This window comes from Hyperoodon ampullatus, assembly GCF_949752795.1.
Source record: "Hyperoodon ampullatus genome assembly, chromosome: 8".
NCBI lineage: Eukaryota > Metazoa > Chordata > Mammalia > Artiodactyla > Ziphiidae > Hyperoodon > Hyperoodon ampullatus.
In genome coordinates, this window is record NC_136921.1 from 53,100,892 (window position 1) to 53,116,088 (window position 15,197).

General features: G+C 43.1%; 1 protein-coding gene across 1 annotated transcript in view; it reads right to left on the reverse strand.

The window, feature by feature from the left end:
• Positions 1 to 15,197, reverse strand: part of MAP3K19 (mitogen-activated protein kinase kinase kinase 19) — a gene marked incomplete at its 3' end in the record, with an annotated part of 42,879 nt that overhangs the window by 6,009 nt on the left and 21,673 nt on the right. The window contains 11 exon segments of the mRNA XM_079710695.1: positions 497 to 646; positions 3,972 to 4,585; positions 4,588 to 4,723; positions 4,727 to 4,796; positions 4,999 to 5,189; positions 5,191 to 5,324; positions 5,327 to 6,275; positions 8,162 to 8,175; positions 8,178 to 8,204; positions 13,828 to 13,927; positions 13,929 to 14,088. Coding sequence (XP_079566821.1) covers positions 497 to 646; positions 3,972 to 4,585; positions 4,588 to 4,723; positions 4,727 to 4,796; positions 4,999 to 5,189; positions 5,191 to 5,324; positions 5,327 to 6,275; positions 8,162 to 8,175; positions 8,178 to 8,204; positions 13,828 to 13,927; positions 13,929 to 14,088 — 2,545 coding nt within the window.

Below are 15,197 nucleotides of genomic sequence, written 5' to 3' on the forward strand. Positions count from 1 at the left end.
GTTCTGGGACTTTAGATGGTCTTTTATGCAATTCACAAAATGTAAGGAACATCTTTTGTTTTTGCAAGGCAGCAATGATTCTCCCAACTTCTGGTAACATAACATGAACCGTTGAACAAAGAGACTTCTTTCCCACAGGACTTGGACCTCAGAGAATTAGAGGCTTGAAATACAATGGCTATTGTACTACCCCGTGGAGCCTGAGAACCAGAGCCAGAAGGAGACACAGAGAGACCAGATCCCCAATGACATTGTTTGACCCCTGAAACCAGCTGTGCCCAGAGCCAGTCCTACTCCAAATCCTTCAGTTACATAAAGCTGTGGACATCCTTTTCCTCAAGCCACTTTAGGCTGGGTTTCCTATTACTTCCAACTGAAAGAGTTCTAAGTAAAAGAGTATACGGGGTGGGGAGGGCACTCAGGAAGATTAGGGAAGAGGGAGGAGTCGAGGAGGAGTGGAGACTTTTTATTTCAACATGTTTCCTGTTTCACTTACTGTGCCATAGGCTCCCTTCCCAAGGGTCTCACCCTTGGTCCACAGGATAGGTTCTTCATACTTTAAACTGTTTTCAGAAAGTGTCTTCTTTTCATGTGAGTTGAAAAATCTCTCCTCTTTGTCACATATCCCAAAGCCATTACTGTATCTCTGGAAGAATGAGACAAAAAGAAAAGCCATCATTACATTCTGAGTCCTTAGACGGAGAGAAAGGGTAGAGAGAAAGGTCTTCCTTTTTTCTAACTTAGGACCGACCAGAGAAGGCCAAATATGCACCCCTAACCAATCACGTGGGAGGCCCCTTCTAGTTAGCCCACCTACAGCTTCCCCAGGACAACAGCCTCCAATCAGGGCACACCTGAAGCCTTTTTTTCCACTAAAAAGCTTTCCTACTCCTTGCCTGCTTTTGATTCTCGGCCAAACACAAGTGATGGTGGTTGACTCCTTTGCTATAGTGAGCTCTGAATAAACAACCTTTGTTCTATTTCCACAACGTATGCATACACTCAAATATACACATATGTAAGCATATATGCCTACACTTCCATACACATACACATTTACGCACAAATATACATACAGATAGATACTGTCTCTCTTACACATACACGCACATACATTCACCCATGCACAGCCATGCAAGCAAGTCTAATGGTCAAGACCAGCTGCAATAGACTAAACATCCATGGTCCTCTAGACCCTTGCTACTCAAAGGAGAACCTACAGACCAGCTGTATCAATATCCCATGGGCGATTGTTAGACTTTCAGAATCTCAGGCCTCAGACATACCAAATCAGTGTCTACATTTCAGCATGACCCTCAAGAGATGTGCATCCACAGTAAACTTTGAAAGGCCTTCCCCTGGAAGTTGGGAAACAAGTATATTTTTGTAGAGCTTAGACCATGTTTACCAATTGTTTGATTAGGACCAAAAATACTTTGTTTTGATCTCCTCTATGAGTTCTTAAAAATAAATGATGGGGCTTCCCTGGTGGCGCAGTGGTTGAGAGTTGAGAGTCTGCCTGCCGATGCAGGGGACACAGGCTCGTGCCCCGGTCCGGGAAGATCCCACATGCCTCGGAGCGGCTGGGCCCGTGAGCCATGGCCGCTGAGCCTGCGCGTCCGGAGCCTGTGCTCCGCAACGGGAGAGGCCACAGCAGTGAGAGGCCCGCGTACCACAAAAAAATAAAATAAAAAATAACAATAATAAATGATGATGGTGATGTAGAGGTACGGTGACGGTCCTTAAGAATAAGACAGGCTTCCCTGGTGGCGCAGTGGTTGAGAATCTGCCTGCCGATGCAGAGGACACGGGTTCGAGCCTTGGTCTGGGAAGATGCCACATGCTGCAGAGCAACTGGGCCCGTGAGCCACAACTACTGAGCCTGCGCATCTGGAGCCTGTGCTCCACAACAAGAGAGGCCGTGACAGTGAGAGGCCCGCACACCGCGATGAAGAGTGGCCCCCGCTCACTGCAAATAGAGAAAGCCCACGTGCAGCAACGAAGATCCAACACAGCCAAATAAATAAATAAATAAACTTTATTTAAAAAGAAAAGAATAGGGCTTCCCTGGTGGCGCAGTGGTTGAGAGTCCGCCTGCCGATGCAGAGGACACGGGTTCGTGCCCCGGTCTGGGAAGATCCCACATGCCGCGGAGAGGCTGGGCCCGTGAGCCATGGCCGCTGAGACTGCGCATCCGGAGCCTGTGCTCCGCAACGGGAGAAGCCACAGCAGTGAGAGGCCCGCATACAGCAAAAAAAAAAAAAAAAAAAAAAAAAAAAAAAAAAAGAATAAGGGCCTCCCTGGTGGCGCAGTGGTTGAGAGTCCGCCTGCCGATGCAGGGGATACGGGTTCGTGCCCCGGTCTGGGAGGATCCCATATGCCGCGGGGCGGCTGGGCCCGTGAGCCATGGCTGCTGAGCCTGCGCATCCGGAGCCTGTGCTCCGCGACGGGAGAGGCCACAACGGTGAGAGGCCCGCATACCACAAAAAAAAAAAAAAAAAAAAAAAAAGAATAAGACATTGCACAGGATCTCCTTCCTCGGGAATGAGCACGGGTGCCTCCAGAGGGCCATTTGGGTTCCTCCTCCCCAGCCTCTCATGTTTCTATCCAAACTGAAATTTAAGGATTGCTTAGAAGTGAAAAGGTCACAAAAGGTCAGCTTTTGACTCTGTGATTGCAGGGTAGGGTTATGGGCTGATTGTATTTACTAGCTTGTTAGCTTTTCTTGAACGTGAAATGGCAGGCTGGTGGACCCATCTCAGACACACAGGCATGCACACACGTACCCCCAACTCCCACCCAAGCCTGGCAGCCTCTGTGAATCACTGTCCACGTCCCAGCCAAGACCAGGTTCACATGAGGGTGAAGCTGGCCTTTTACAACCAGGAATATTCCCACTGTGTAGTAATTAAGTGTGGGGCTGGAATCAGAAATTCCTGTCCCCACCACTCACTACCTGCGTGACTTTCTAAACCTCAGTTTCCTCATCTGCAAAATGGGGACTTGTTATTACCTTTAGTATTGATCTCATGGAGCTGTTAGGAAGTATAGAAAGGATGATGTGTCTCACTCATACGTGGTAAGTTCTCAATAAACTTAGCTATGGTATAATTATTTACCTTGTGTATTCTTCTGATCAATTATTTTAAAGGATTCCTGATCCTGAAAGAGTGTGATATAACCTGAGTTAATGTACAGTAAATGATGTTTCAGCTAAACCCACTGTTTGTCTTTAAAATTTAGTAGAACAGGAGGCTCATATACTTCAGTGAGAACTAAAACAAACGTAACCTTACTACCTGCTGATAGTCTTCTCACCGCCCCACTCCAGTGCCAACCAAATTTTTTAAAAATGTGTTCAGGATTGTTGTTTATGCTTCCCTGAGAGCCATGGCTAAGGCTTGTACCCTACCATGTCTTCAGTTCTTATCCCAATACCAAAAACACAGGAGGCATCAATATTTTTGTGTTAAAGTAAACCATTTGGGAACAAATGCTCAGGTGCAGGGAATCTTTGAGAAATGAGCTTTTCATGTTTTCATATGTCTTTTGGAACTAGATGGTGAGCTACTTCGGGGGCTGTGTTAATTTCTTTCTATCTCACACACCACTTAGAGTAATGGTTTACCCATAATTATCTCCCTGCTGTTACTTGTTGATTAAAAACATCATCACTGAATATAATATCTACCTATTTCAATAAGTAGCTTTGCTATATTAATGTAACCAAAGTGATTCCATTGCAGTGTCAGGCTAGCTAAATTCTAGAAGTAAGGCAACATAATGAAAACGTCTTAGCATGAGAGTCAGGAGACCTGGATTCCAAACTTGCAACCAAACAATGAGATCTTGATGAAACTATTTAATTGTTTAGGGTTACTGATTCCTCGTTTGAAAATAAGGGGTTTGAAACAGATTGTCTCTGAGATCCCTTCCCGCCCCCATGAATCTCTGATTCTAATTATACCCACCTGTATTTTGACAGTTGTCTCTCCGCCTAATTCTTGCATGGTATTTCCTCTCTTACTAAGGGCAAGATTTCGGCTTTCAGGATCTGTTTCATCTGCCATTATTTGGCAAGAGTTGTTATCTTTCTCGTCAAGAGCTAGTAGTTCTGCAGCTAGACAACCTAACAGTTCATCTGACGATTCTTCATTCTTTACAGGGTCTAGAATTTCTTGGGAAATTGAATATGCATCATTTAAGGTTTTTCCAAATGTTTGACATGGAATTGACTTACTAGCCAAACTAACATGATCCAAAGAATGTGCCCAACGTTGATATGCTTGAGAAGATGCACTTTCTTGTTTCTCTTGGAAAGAGAAACTCATAAGTGTTTTAGACTTATCTGAAACACTATCAAACTCTACATCGTTAGTTAAAATTTGATTGGCATTAGTTTCACCAGGAGATACTATAGTCTGCTTTTCTTGCAGTACATGCTTGCTGGAACTCTTCTCACTGGGCAGTGCCCAGCTGTTTTCTGAAAGGACAAATGGGGTTTGGTGATGTTGCTCTTCGAGTTCATGCAGATCTCTGAGGCTCGTGGCAAGTATCTGATTGCTAGAAATGTCTCCTTCATCAAGACTTCCTCAACAATGGACAAATCTGAGACAGGAAGGAATTCGTTCTGTTCGATGGACTGCTCATGAGTCTGAACCATGTTCATGGGCTGAACTTCATCTTTGGAAGATAGAAAGTCGTTTCCTGAAGACTTTATCTGCTATTCTGGTTCTGAAATACCATCACCATTTTCAGTGTCATTGCTACTTACAGGCTGGCAACGCTTTTCTTTTCTTTTTTTTTTTCTTTTTGTTTTTGCAGTACGTGGGCCTCTCACTGCTGTGGCCTCTCCCGTTGTGGAGCACAGGCTCCAGACGCACAGGCTCAGAGGCCGTGGCTCACGGGCCCAGCCGCTCCGCGGTATGTGGGATCTTCCCGGACCTGGGCACAAACTTGCGTCCCCTGCATCGGCAGGCAGACTCTATCAACCACTGCGCCACCAGGGAAGCCCCAGAAGACTTTTTTATTCCTGGATTTTTACAGATGCAAGGGAATGATTGCTTTTTAGGTTCCAAAGCCCGGTAAGTGGATTGCTTCTTTTCTATCTGTGGCATTCTCTTTTGAAACTTTGGTGATTGCCGAGGTCTGGGGTCCACAAGCCCCAGAGCAGGAAAAAGTTGAGTTTTTAATGCTGGTTTTGTGCATGGTAGGCTTCATGGGACTTTCAATGGAAACCATGAAATTCTGAGGTGTCCTGTTACTAGCCTTGGTCTTTGAATCCAACTTATTTCTATGGGTTTTCATTTTATGCCTGTCATTTCTTGGTCTTCAAGTATGTTGAAGCTACTGTTGTTATGAAGGGTGCCCTTTCTTTTTTGGAGGCTTGGTTTAGTTATTGTTGGTTCCTTGAGAGTTTCATCTCCAGGGAAATTGATGTGGATAAGAAGCACCATCCCATTCATTATTGGTTTGGTTGCCTCTGCTACTGATATTTTTATGTTTGTCTCCATGCTTCTGTGATCTTCTGGGAGCTTTTCAATGGGGTCCTGAGGAACTATATTGGACAAACTTTTAAGAACAGTATACTCTTCTGAAATATGATTTGGCTCAATTACTTCCCCTTTATGTGCTGAAGCAGTTTTTGAATCAGCTTTGTCATTTCTAGTCCCTTCATCCTGGCTTAGAGTTATTTCTGAATGCAGGGCTTCTTGGAACTTGACTGGTTTGATATATCCAGCTTCTGAATCTTGTTCATAGTTTCTGGCTACTGAACCCTCTTTCTTTGCTGATGAAAGAGATTGAGTGTTCTCTTCTGCTCTTCTCACTTCAGCACCATGGCAGTCAATATCCACTTCCCTATCTGTAGGAAAATTGCCTTCCTTGAAATTCTCAAAGGACACCAAAAACTGTCCTTTTTCAAAGTGAGAGATTTCAATGTTGACACATCGCTCTGTTTCCTTGGATTTCCTACTCTCCTCTGTCTCCAGGTGTTGTCTGTGATGGTGAGCCTTCCAAAAAGAGCACATGTTTCTGGACCAGACAGAGTTATCAAATGACCTGAGAGTCTGATCCTCCAACACCTTGAACGGTGCTTCCTTCTGCTTGTTTGATGGTCTAAACTCATCAGATCGACTAACAGGCTCTGAGAACTTAGGTATGAAAGATATGAAGCTTGGAATATTTCTTTCTCTCTCTTTCTGATCCTTATGATTTGGGGGTATAGTAAGGAGACCAGATCTCACAGGCAGGGGTGACAATGGTGGCTGAGGGAACTAAAAGGAAAGAGAAAACAAATGAATGCAGAAACACATATGCATATCATATTAATAAAGTAATCTGAAGAAATTTTAAGATTCTCTTTAGGAAGTCCTTTAAAGTACAAAGTTATCCTGGAGATCACAGTTTTAAAAACTCAAATCTTATTCCTGGTGTCTTTTAAGAACCAGGGTAAGACAATACTTTTAAAAAACAATGTTAATGGGGCCTCCCTGGTGGCGCAGTGGTTGAGAGTCTGCCTGCCGATGTAGGGGACACAGATTCGTGCCCCGGTCCGGGAGGATCCCACATGCCGCGGAGAGGCTGGGCCCGTGAGCCATGGCCGCTGAGCCTGCGCGTCCGGAGCCTGTGCTCCGCAACGGGAGAGGCCACAACAGTGAAAGGCCCGCGTACCGCAAAAACAAAACAAAACGAAAACCAATGTTAACATATGTAAAGATTCATGGTTATATGTTTAAAATAAAGGTTCTACATTGTAAACAATAAAACTTTTAAGTTTTTTAAAATTTCTATTCTTTTCTGTTTACTTTCTGTTTTATTTCTATTCTCTTTCCATAGAATTGATCTAAGATTTTTAAAATTCCCACTTAGAACAGCTTAAAATTGCTGTTACATTTACTGTAATAGTGATCGTTAGGCTGCAAACCAACCCAGAATTTGTATGCAGAACACAACTGTTCCTCATTATTTGGCTGAATTGTTTTGTTGAGAGTGGCTTATAAATGTGCCTCACTATACACTTGAGAGTTAGCTCCCGAAATGGTTTTTAATTCTCCTTGGCCCTCCAACTATTTTCAAATTAAGCAAGTTTATATTATTATCAACCTCTAGAGGTCAGTGTAACCCAATATATAATATTCAGCTTTTTGGTTGGTTAAGCTATGAACTCTAACTTTACAGTTTTCACTCTGGCCTTCCCCCTCCACCACCCCACCCTCCGGGTATAGAGATTTGATAACTAATTATATCAGTATATTTACAGGCATAGATCACGAGTGGTAATTGAGAGCTCTATGTTTAATTTTCATTCTGTTGCCACCTGTGTGTAAGAGGAAAGGAAAAGGAAACTGACACTAGAAACAGGCATTAGAAACAGGTGAGATGCAGTATAATCCCCTAGTTTCAGTACCTAGATGTCTTTCTTCCATCTCTCAAAATACAGATTCTCCCAGTGCTTAAACACTTCTGCAGTAGCAGCAGTTATTTCATTTATTTATTTTTTAGGCCAATAAAGTCCTTTTTTCAACACTAAGCAGTACCTATGCATTTTCTCAAAGGCTCATAGAATATAGAAGAGTCAGTTGAGAGAATTGCAAGGCTCTTTCCAAACGCTTTACTTACAAATGAGACAACTAGGAAAATCTTTCTACCAATGGAAAAAGGATTACCTCATTTCTCAATACATTAAAACAAGAAAAATTAAATATGTCCAAAAGAGCTACTCACTTCATTATGTGGACAACGGGAAACACCCCAGAAAAGAAATATACCTGTCAAGATATAATTTTCCCAGAAATTAGCTCCCCTATAAACTGTATGTGAGTTGTGGTTTTTCCAAAATATATGCTCAGGATTTGGGCTCTGAGTTTTTTTTTTTTTTTGCAGTATGCGGGCCTCTCACTGCTGTGGTCTCTCCCGTTGCGGAGCACAGGCTCCGGACGCGCAGGCTCAGCGGCTGGCCATGGCTCACGGGCCCAGCCGCTCCGCGGCATGTGGGATCTTCCCGAATCGGGGCACGAACCCATGTCCCCTGCATTGGCAGGCGGACTCTCAACCACTGTGCCACCACGGAAGCTCTGGGCTCTGAGTTCTTCGATAGGATTTGTCTCTAACAAGATTCTTTGGTTAATCCTTAAGTTAAAAATGCTCAAACTACTCTTACCTCAATTCTCTGGCACTATACATCATATTAGAAGAGGAAAACACTGTAACGAGAAAAATTATTTTTTTTTTAAAATAAATAAATTTATTTATTTATTTCTGGCTGCATTGGGTCTTCCTTGCTTCCTTCCTTTCTCTAGTTGTGGCGAGCAGAAGCTGCTCTTTGTTGCACTGCTCAGGCTTCTCATTTCAGTGGCTTCTCTTGTTGCGGAGCACGGCCTCTAGGAGCACGGGCTTCAGTAGTTGTGACACATGGGCTCAGTAGTTGTGGTGCACAGGCTTAGTTGCTCCGCGGCATGTGGGATCTTCCAGGACCAGGGCTTGAACCCGTGTCTGCTGCATTGGCAGGCAATTCTTAACCACTGCGCCACCAGGGAAGTCCCAAAAATTATTATTATTATTATCAGATATTCTTAGTAGTAGAGTGAACACAGTCGGCCTTAAGCCAGGGGATGGCGATGGAGTGATCTTGGTGCTGAGGTTTGAGGAAAAGTTGTCAAAATGAAGAGTTTTTCCAGGTGTGATCCCCGTGACAGTGGGTACAGAATGATTACACAAAACTACTGCCACTGAAGAGGGTTGTTGTTTTATATACAATGTTGTTTTTTATATATATCTATGTTATATATATGTATATATCTCTGTTTTATAGTTATAACATTTGCGTATATATGGTGATATTTATTTATTTATTTATATTTATATTCCTTCTGGAAACACATGGCCTCTGGATCAGAAAGCAGAGCACTTATCACCCACAGGGCATCATAGTGCCAGTTCCCTGCAGCCCGATTTCCCACAGGTTGACACAAATGAGAACCAGGTGCTTACCTGCACCGGTAGTGAGGCTGCACCGTAGGAGGAGACCCTGAAATTATGAGACTCAAAGCTTATGTATAGAGGGCTGGCAGTTCAACCCATCTTTCCATTCTGAGAAAAAGAGACCTTCACTATGAAATGTAAGCAAGTGTCTCCAGGAGAAGGGGGAAATGTGTCTCTGGCTTTTGTTTGTTTGTTTTTTACCCTATTAAGTAAGTAAACAGCTCTTGGCGAAGCCAGCTTCGGTCTTTCTGGAGCAATAGCTTATTTCTAACTTCCAAAGCATGTTTGCCATTCAGTCATCTTTCAACCTAGTCTCCTAGTGCTTTTTGCTCAGAAAACCCAGACTTTGCAGAAAAGTGAAAGTATTTATGTATAATTGTCTCCCATCCATTGTTTGAACTCAAACATGAGATAGATCATACATTCTGAAGGAGGGCGGGGAAGGGCGAGATGAGATTTACTAGGTAGGGTAAAACCCAGACTTTTTTTCTTCTTACGAAAACATCAGAATGGTCCCTAAAACCCCACTCACCATCATGGGTTAAAGTTGAAGCCAAAAGCTCCAATGTATTCAGGGTCAAAGCAGGCACATAAATGAATGAAGTGGGATAAGTAGGGACAGTGATGGACTGAAATTATGTGACCCAACTACAGGGGTATCCATTCCCCAGTTCTAGTTGGTGTTGTCCATTCCAGATGGGTAGTCCAGCACTGCTGGACCTTCCAGTTGCCAAGAGAAGCCAGAGAGCTGGAGACTTTATGTGAAATCTGCTTCCCATCCCTTTTTTTTTTTTTTTTTTTTTTTTTTTGCGGTACGCGGGCCTCTCACTGTTGTGGCCTCTGCTGTTGCGGAGCACAGGCTCCGGACGCACAGGCTCAGCGGCCATGGCTCACGGGCCTAGCTGCTCCACGGCATGTGGGATCCTCCCGGACCGGGGCACGAACCCATGTCCCCCATGGTTTGAGCCCTGGTCCAGGAAGATCCCACATGCCGCAGAGCAACTAAGCCCGTGCACCACAACTACTGAACCTGTGCTCTAAAACCCACGAGCCACAAGTACTGAGCCTGCGTGCCACAACTACTGAAGCCCGTGCGCCTAGAGCCCATGCTCTGCAACAAGAGAAACCACCGCAAGGAGAAGCCCGTGCACTGCAACGAAGAGTAGCCCCTGCTCACCACAACTAGAGACAGCCCGCACGCAGCAACGAAGACCCAACACAACAAGAAATAAATAAATAAATAAATAATTTAAAAAAAAAACTGTATGGATGAATAATAACCAATTTAGTAGTCAGCTTTCTCTGTTCTGCTCACTGACTGCAGAGGGTAGAACTCAACAAGAAATAATAACCCCAGAAAGGAGCAGGAATTAAAGATACCAGGTACCTCTGAAGGTGGGGTTGCAGGTGAGTCTGAAACAAGGGGTTGCTTCAAACTCTGTACAAGGAGTTGGTTCCAGATTCCCTGTCCTGTGTCCTGCCCCACTTGTCAGGAGTTGCTCTTCTCCATTCCTGGCTGGAAGTTTATTCTCTGAAGAGCTTGAAACGAAGATGCGAAGGAGCTAGGTACAGCTGAGAGCAGAAACAGGGTGCTAGAGTGAAAATGTGAGGATAAATGAAAGCCTCCACATTGACATGTGAAGCTCCAGCCTTATAACCTACAGGCAAGAGCTTGGATTCTCCTTCTCTCAGGCAAACTAGCTGAGAGAAAAGCCTACCTACGCACCCTGACACTAGGGGAACCCGTCACCCAACCATCCAGGTCTCTGTCCACTCCACAAGCCCCCTCGAGCCTCTGGCACTTTTTAGTCTCCCCCTCTTAAATACAAATAATCGCCAAGGATCAACTGATATATGGGAATAACCTCTAACATGAAAATAAACAGGACAAAACAGAAAGAAAGAAGAGAACTCAGAGGGAATAGAGACAATGAAAAACTACCGTTAATATCATTCATGTACCTTCTTCAGGAAGCTACGGGAAAATTTACCTTCCTAAAGTTAATGCATTAATCAAGAGAGAGGAAGCCGTGTACCCAGTACACAGGGGTCCAACACAGAGGGTAGCCAAGGGCATTTCCAGGATAATGATGAGGAACTCCCAAAGAGACAGCTGGTCAGGAGGTCCAAAGACCAAGTAACACAGAGTGAAACAGGAGGGCAGAGCATTCCAGGAGCAAGGTCTTAGAAAACAAAAGAAACCAATGGATTACTTGGTGTGCAGTTGCTGTATTGAGGTGCGTTTCACAGGTCCATCAGACAGGATGGGGATGAATTAGTGACAGATACACAGGGAGTAAACAAATGGTGAAATGAGGCGAGTATTAAAGCTGGGATAAATAGAATGTCTCAAAAGAAAAGCAATGTAATCATAGCACACTCTGGGGCTCAGCTGTGAATGATATTTTACCTAGTCATAATAAAAGAGGGCTTCCCTGGTGGTGCAGTGGTTGAGAGTCTACCTGCCGATGCAGGGGACACGGGTTCGTGCCCTGCTCCAGGAAGATCCCACATGCCGCGGAGCGGCTGGGCCCGTGAGCCATGGCTGCTGAGCCTGCGCGTCCGGAGCCTGTGCTCTGCAATGGGAGAGGCCACAACAGTGAGAGGCCTGTGTACCACAAAACCCCCCCAAAAAAACAAACCAAAAAAAAACATAATAAGGGAGACATTGAATATCAATTTTTTTAAAGCACAAAGATTTTGAAGGTTGCCTGTGTGTGTAGAGAGTAATATAAAATTGTTAAACCCTAATAGATAATGCCTAAATTGAGCAATCAAGCAATGTAGTTATAAACATGTTATTTAGAAATGTGGAATTACATTCTAGAAGAAACGGTCTTGAAACAGTATTTGTACTTCTTATTTCTTACTTTTTATTTTTTCTCACCTGTCTTTTCTGACTTTTTCTTAATTGACATATATTGATTGTCTAAAATTTAAGATTGCATTTAAACAAAAATATTTTTAAAAAGGGAACAAACACCAGCCTGGTAAACCCAGCTGACTTCTTCAGACAAGATCGTAACACTGATGGAGCAGATCCCATCACAGGATACTGACCTAACCCAGTTTGTTCTTGTTTGAATGTGCTACTTTTATTACATCTTCAAGACTTTCTGTGGTTTGGCCAGGAGAAGAGGATATTTCCATGATGTCCAATTCAATCTCTCCATCCATCCTTCTTCCAGTTTGTACCTGCACCAACTACCCTCTCTTTTCTCTAAATTCACCTCCACCACAAGACTAAATGTTTCTCCTTTTTTTCCCTCATAACTAAAGTGGGGTTCAAATGGGCGGTGTGAGCTCTGAACACACATGACATGGTGCTTAAGCACGTTGGCTTCAGAGACAGGGGGTCCAGGTTTGAACCCAGCCTCTGTAACCCATTAGCTATGTGACCTGGGCATGCACTTAACCTTCTGAGGCTCACTTTCCTCATTTCTAAAACAAGAATGCTAATATTACCTGTATCAGTGAATATTTGTGCCTTGCGGTAATAGGCACTCAATAAATGGTGACTGCCATTGTTATTAATTCAATATACATTTTAAAATAGTTATATGCCAGATCTGGAGTGAGGTGTGCAGAGGTGCGATGGTTTTTGCCTTTGTCATCTGGTGAAGACTAACACATAAAAAGACAGTGACAATTCAGCATGATGAGTGTTATGTTGCAGACAAGGTCAGGATCCTATGGGAGTCCAAAGGCCTGGCGACTCCCCCAGTCTTGGGGACATTCAGGAAGACTTCCCAGAGGAGGGGGTTTCTAAGGGGAGAACTGAAGGATGGCCTAATGTTCCGGCAGAAAAAAACAACATGTGCAAATATTCACATATTTGTTCTGGGAACAGAAGGCATTTGGTGATGCTGATGTTTAGCATCTGCTGAGGAAGAGTGGCAAGAGAGGAGACTGAAGAGAGGCTGTGGACAACTGGGAGTGAGATTTCTGGATTTCAAGGAACAAGACCCTGGGTCTACGTCACAGTCCAGACCTGATGTTAACACTTTTATACACAGCCTATCGAAACTCAGCTTCAACATCATGTTAAATGAAATCAGCCAGACAGAAAAGGACAAATGTTGTATGATTTCACTTATATGAGGGACCTAGAATAGTCAAATTCATAGAGACACAAAGTAGGATAGTGGCTACCAGGGGTACAGGGGGAAAGTAGAAAGGAGAGTTAAAGTTGAATGGGTATAGATCTTCAGTTTTGCAAGATGAAAAAGTTCTGGGGCTGCATAGTGGCAACGGTTGTGCAACAATGTAAATGTATTTAATTCCACTAAACCGTACACTTAAAAATGGTTAAAATGTGATGTACATTGTACCACAATAAATTTAAAATTAAAAAAAAATTTAAAACACCACTGCTTCATTTAAATTTCATTTGAGCTCAACCCTTGCACCCAAATCCTATAATAATAATTCAATTTTTTTCCCTTCTTTTGGTGAGATGCTTCACATTTCCTCCGCTGTGCGATATCTCTCATTGCAATAAGCCAATAAATGCAAAATTTTGGACTTTGCATACAATTTTGTCCCTGGTGGTTTAGGCCAATTGGTTTAGGACAGTGGTAAGCAGATATCAATGAGAGCAACGTCCTAAGGGGAAACGCTGGTATCAGTGTGCTATCTGTTAAATAAGTCTTCGGCTAGATAGAACAGCTAACTCAAATCTTGGAGGAAAGCATCCTCAGTGTAGGCCCCCCAAACTCCCATAGATAAAGATAAACCAAATATGAGTTCCCTGTAAAGATTTTCAAACGCAGAAGAAAAAGATCAGTAAAGAAATATTTATGGACCAAAGAATAAAGGAATAACTGTGTAATTAAATGAACTCACCTTCAGATTTTCTCGGCTGCCCCTTCAGAAAGTGAGGAACATCTTCTCTGGCTACAGACTTGGAGATGTTCAGTTCTAAGCAAGGTCTTGGCAAAAAAAAAGCCCAAGTTCACATTGCAGAGCTCCTGGTAATGTTCCTCTTTCTTCAGGAGTAAAGGCTGCCTGGTCACCATATTTGTCCTGGAGCCTACCATCTCAATTTCATTTGGAAGTGAAACAGAATGTGCTGGTACCCATTCCTGATGCACTGAGGTTATCTGACTAAAAGGCAGAGGAAACGGTTTGATTTAAAAGTCATTCCCCATGTCTTCTGGGTCTCCAGTTCTCAGTCCAGCCCGACATCACTAGAAAGTTTGGAGGACTACTTCCAAATGCTGCTGCTGTGTGGAATGGCTGTATTCCTGAAAGCACAAGACCTCCCTGTCCTCTGAGTTGCCCCCCACCTCATCTGCCCTCTGCCCCTCACACTTTAGTTTTCCCATTCCCTGTTTCCTCAAGCAGAGATATCAGAGGGGCAAAGGGGAGACATAGGGGGTGCATCCTTGTACTTCTCCAAAGGTGTTGACCAAAGGCCTTTGACCATTCTCCAAAGGACCAGTGCTTCTCAAACTATCTTTGGTGAAGAATCCGTTTAAAATTTTCCATTGCATTGTGGGCTGAAAGTTTTGTAATATGTAATCAAAGTGAATGACTATATGAAATGAACATATGAAAAATTAAAAGAAAATCAAAAACATGAAAATAAATTATAAGACACTCATGAAAGAAATTAAAGATGATACAAATAGATGGAGAGATATACCATGTTCTTGGATTGGAAGAATCAACATTGTGAAAATGACTCTACTACACAAAGCAATCTACAGATTCATTGCAATCCCTATCAAACTACCACTGGCATTTTTCACAGAACTAGAACAAACAATTTCACAATTTGTGTGGAAACACAAAAGACCCCGTAGCCAAAGCAATCTTGAGAAAGAAAAACGGAGCTGGAGGAATCAGGCTCCCTGACTTCAGACTATACTATAAAGCTACAGTAATCAAGACAGTATGGTACCGGCATAAAAACAGAAATATAAATCAATGGAACAGGATAGAAAGCCCAGAAATAAACCCATGCATATACAGTCACCTTATCTTTGATAAAGGAGGCAAGAATATACAATGAAGAAAAGACAGCCTCTTCAGTAAGTGGTGCTGGGAAAACTGGACAGCTACATGTAAAAGAATGAAATTAGAACACTCCCTAACATCATACACAAAACTAAACTCAAAATGGATTAAGGACCTAAATGTAAGGCCAGACACTATAAAACTCTTAGAGGAAAACATAGGCAGAATACTCTATGACATAAATCACAGCAAGA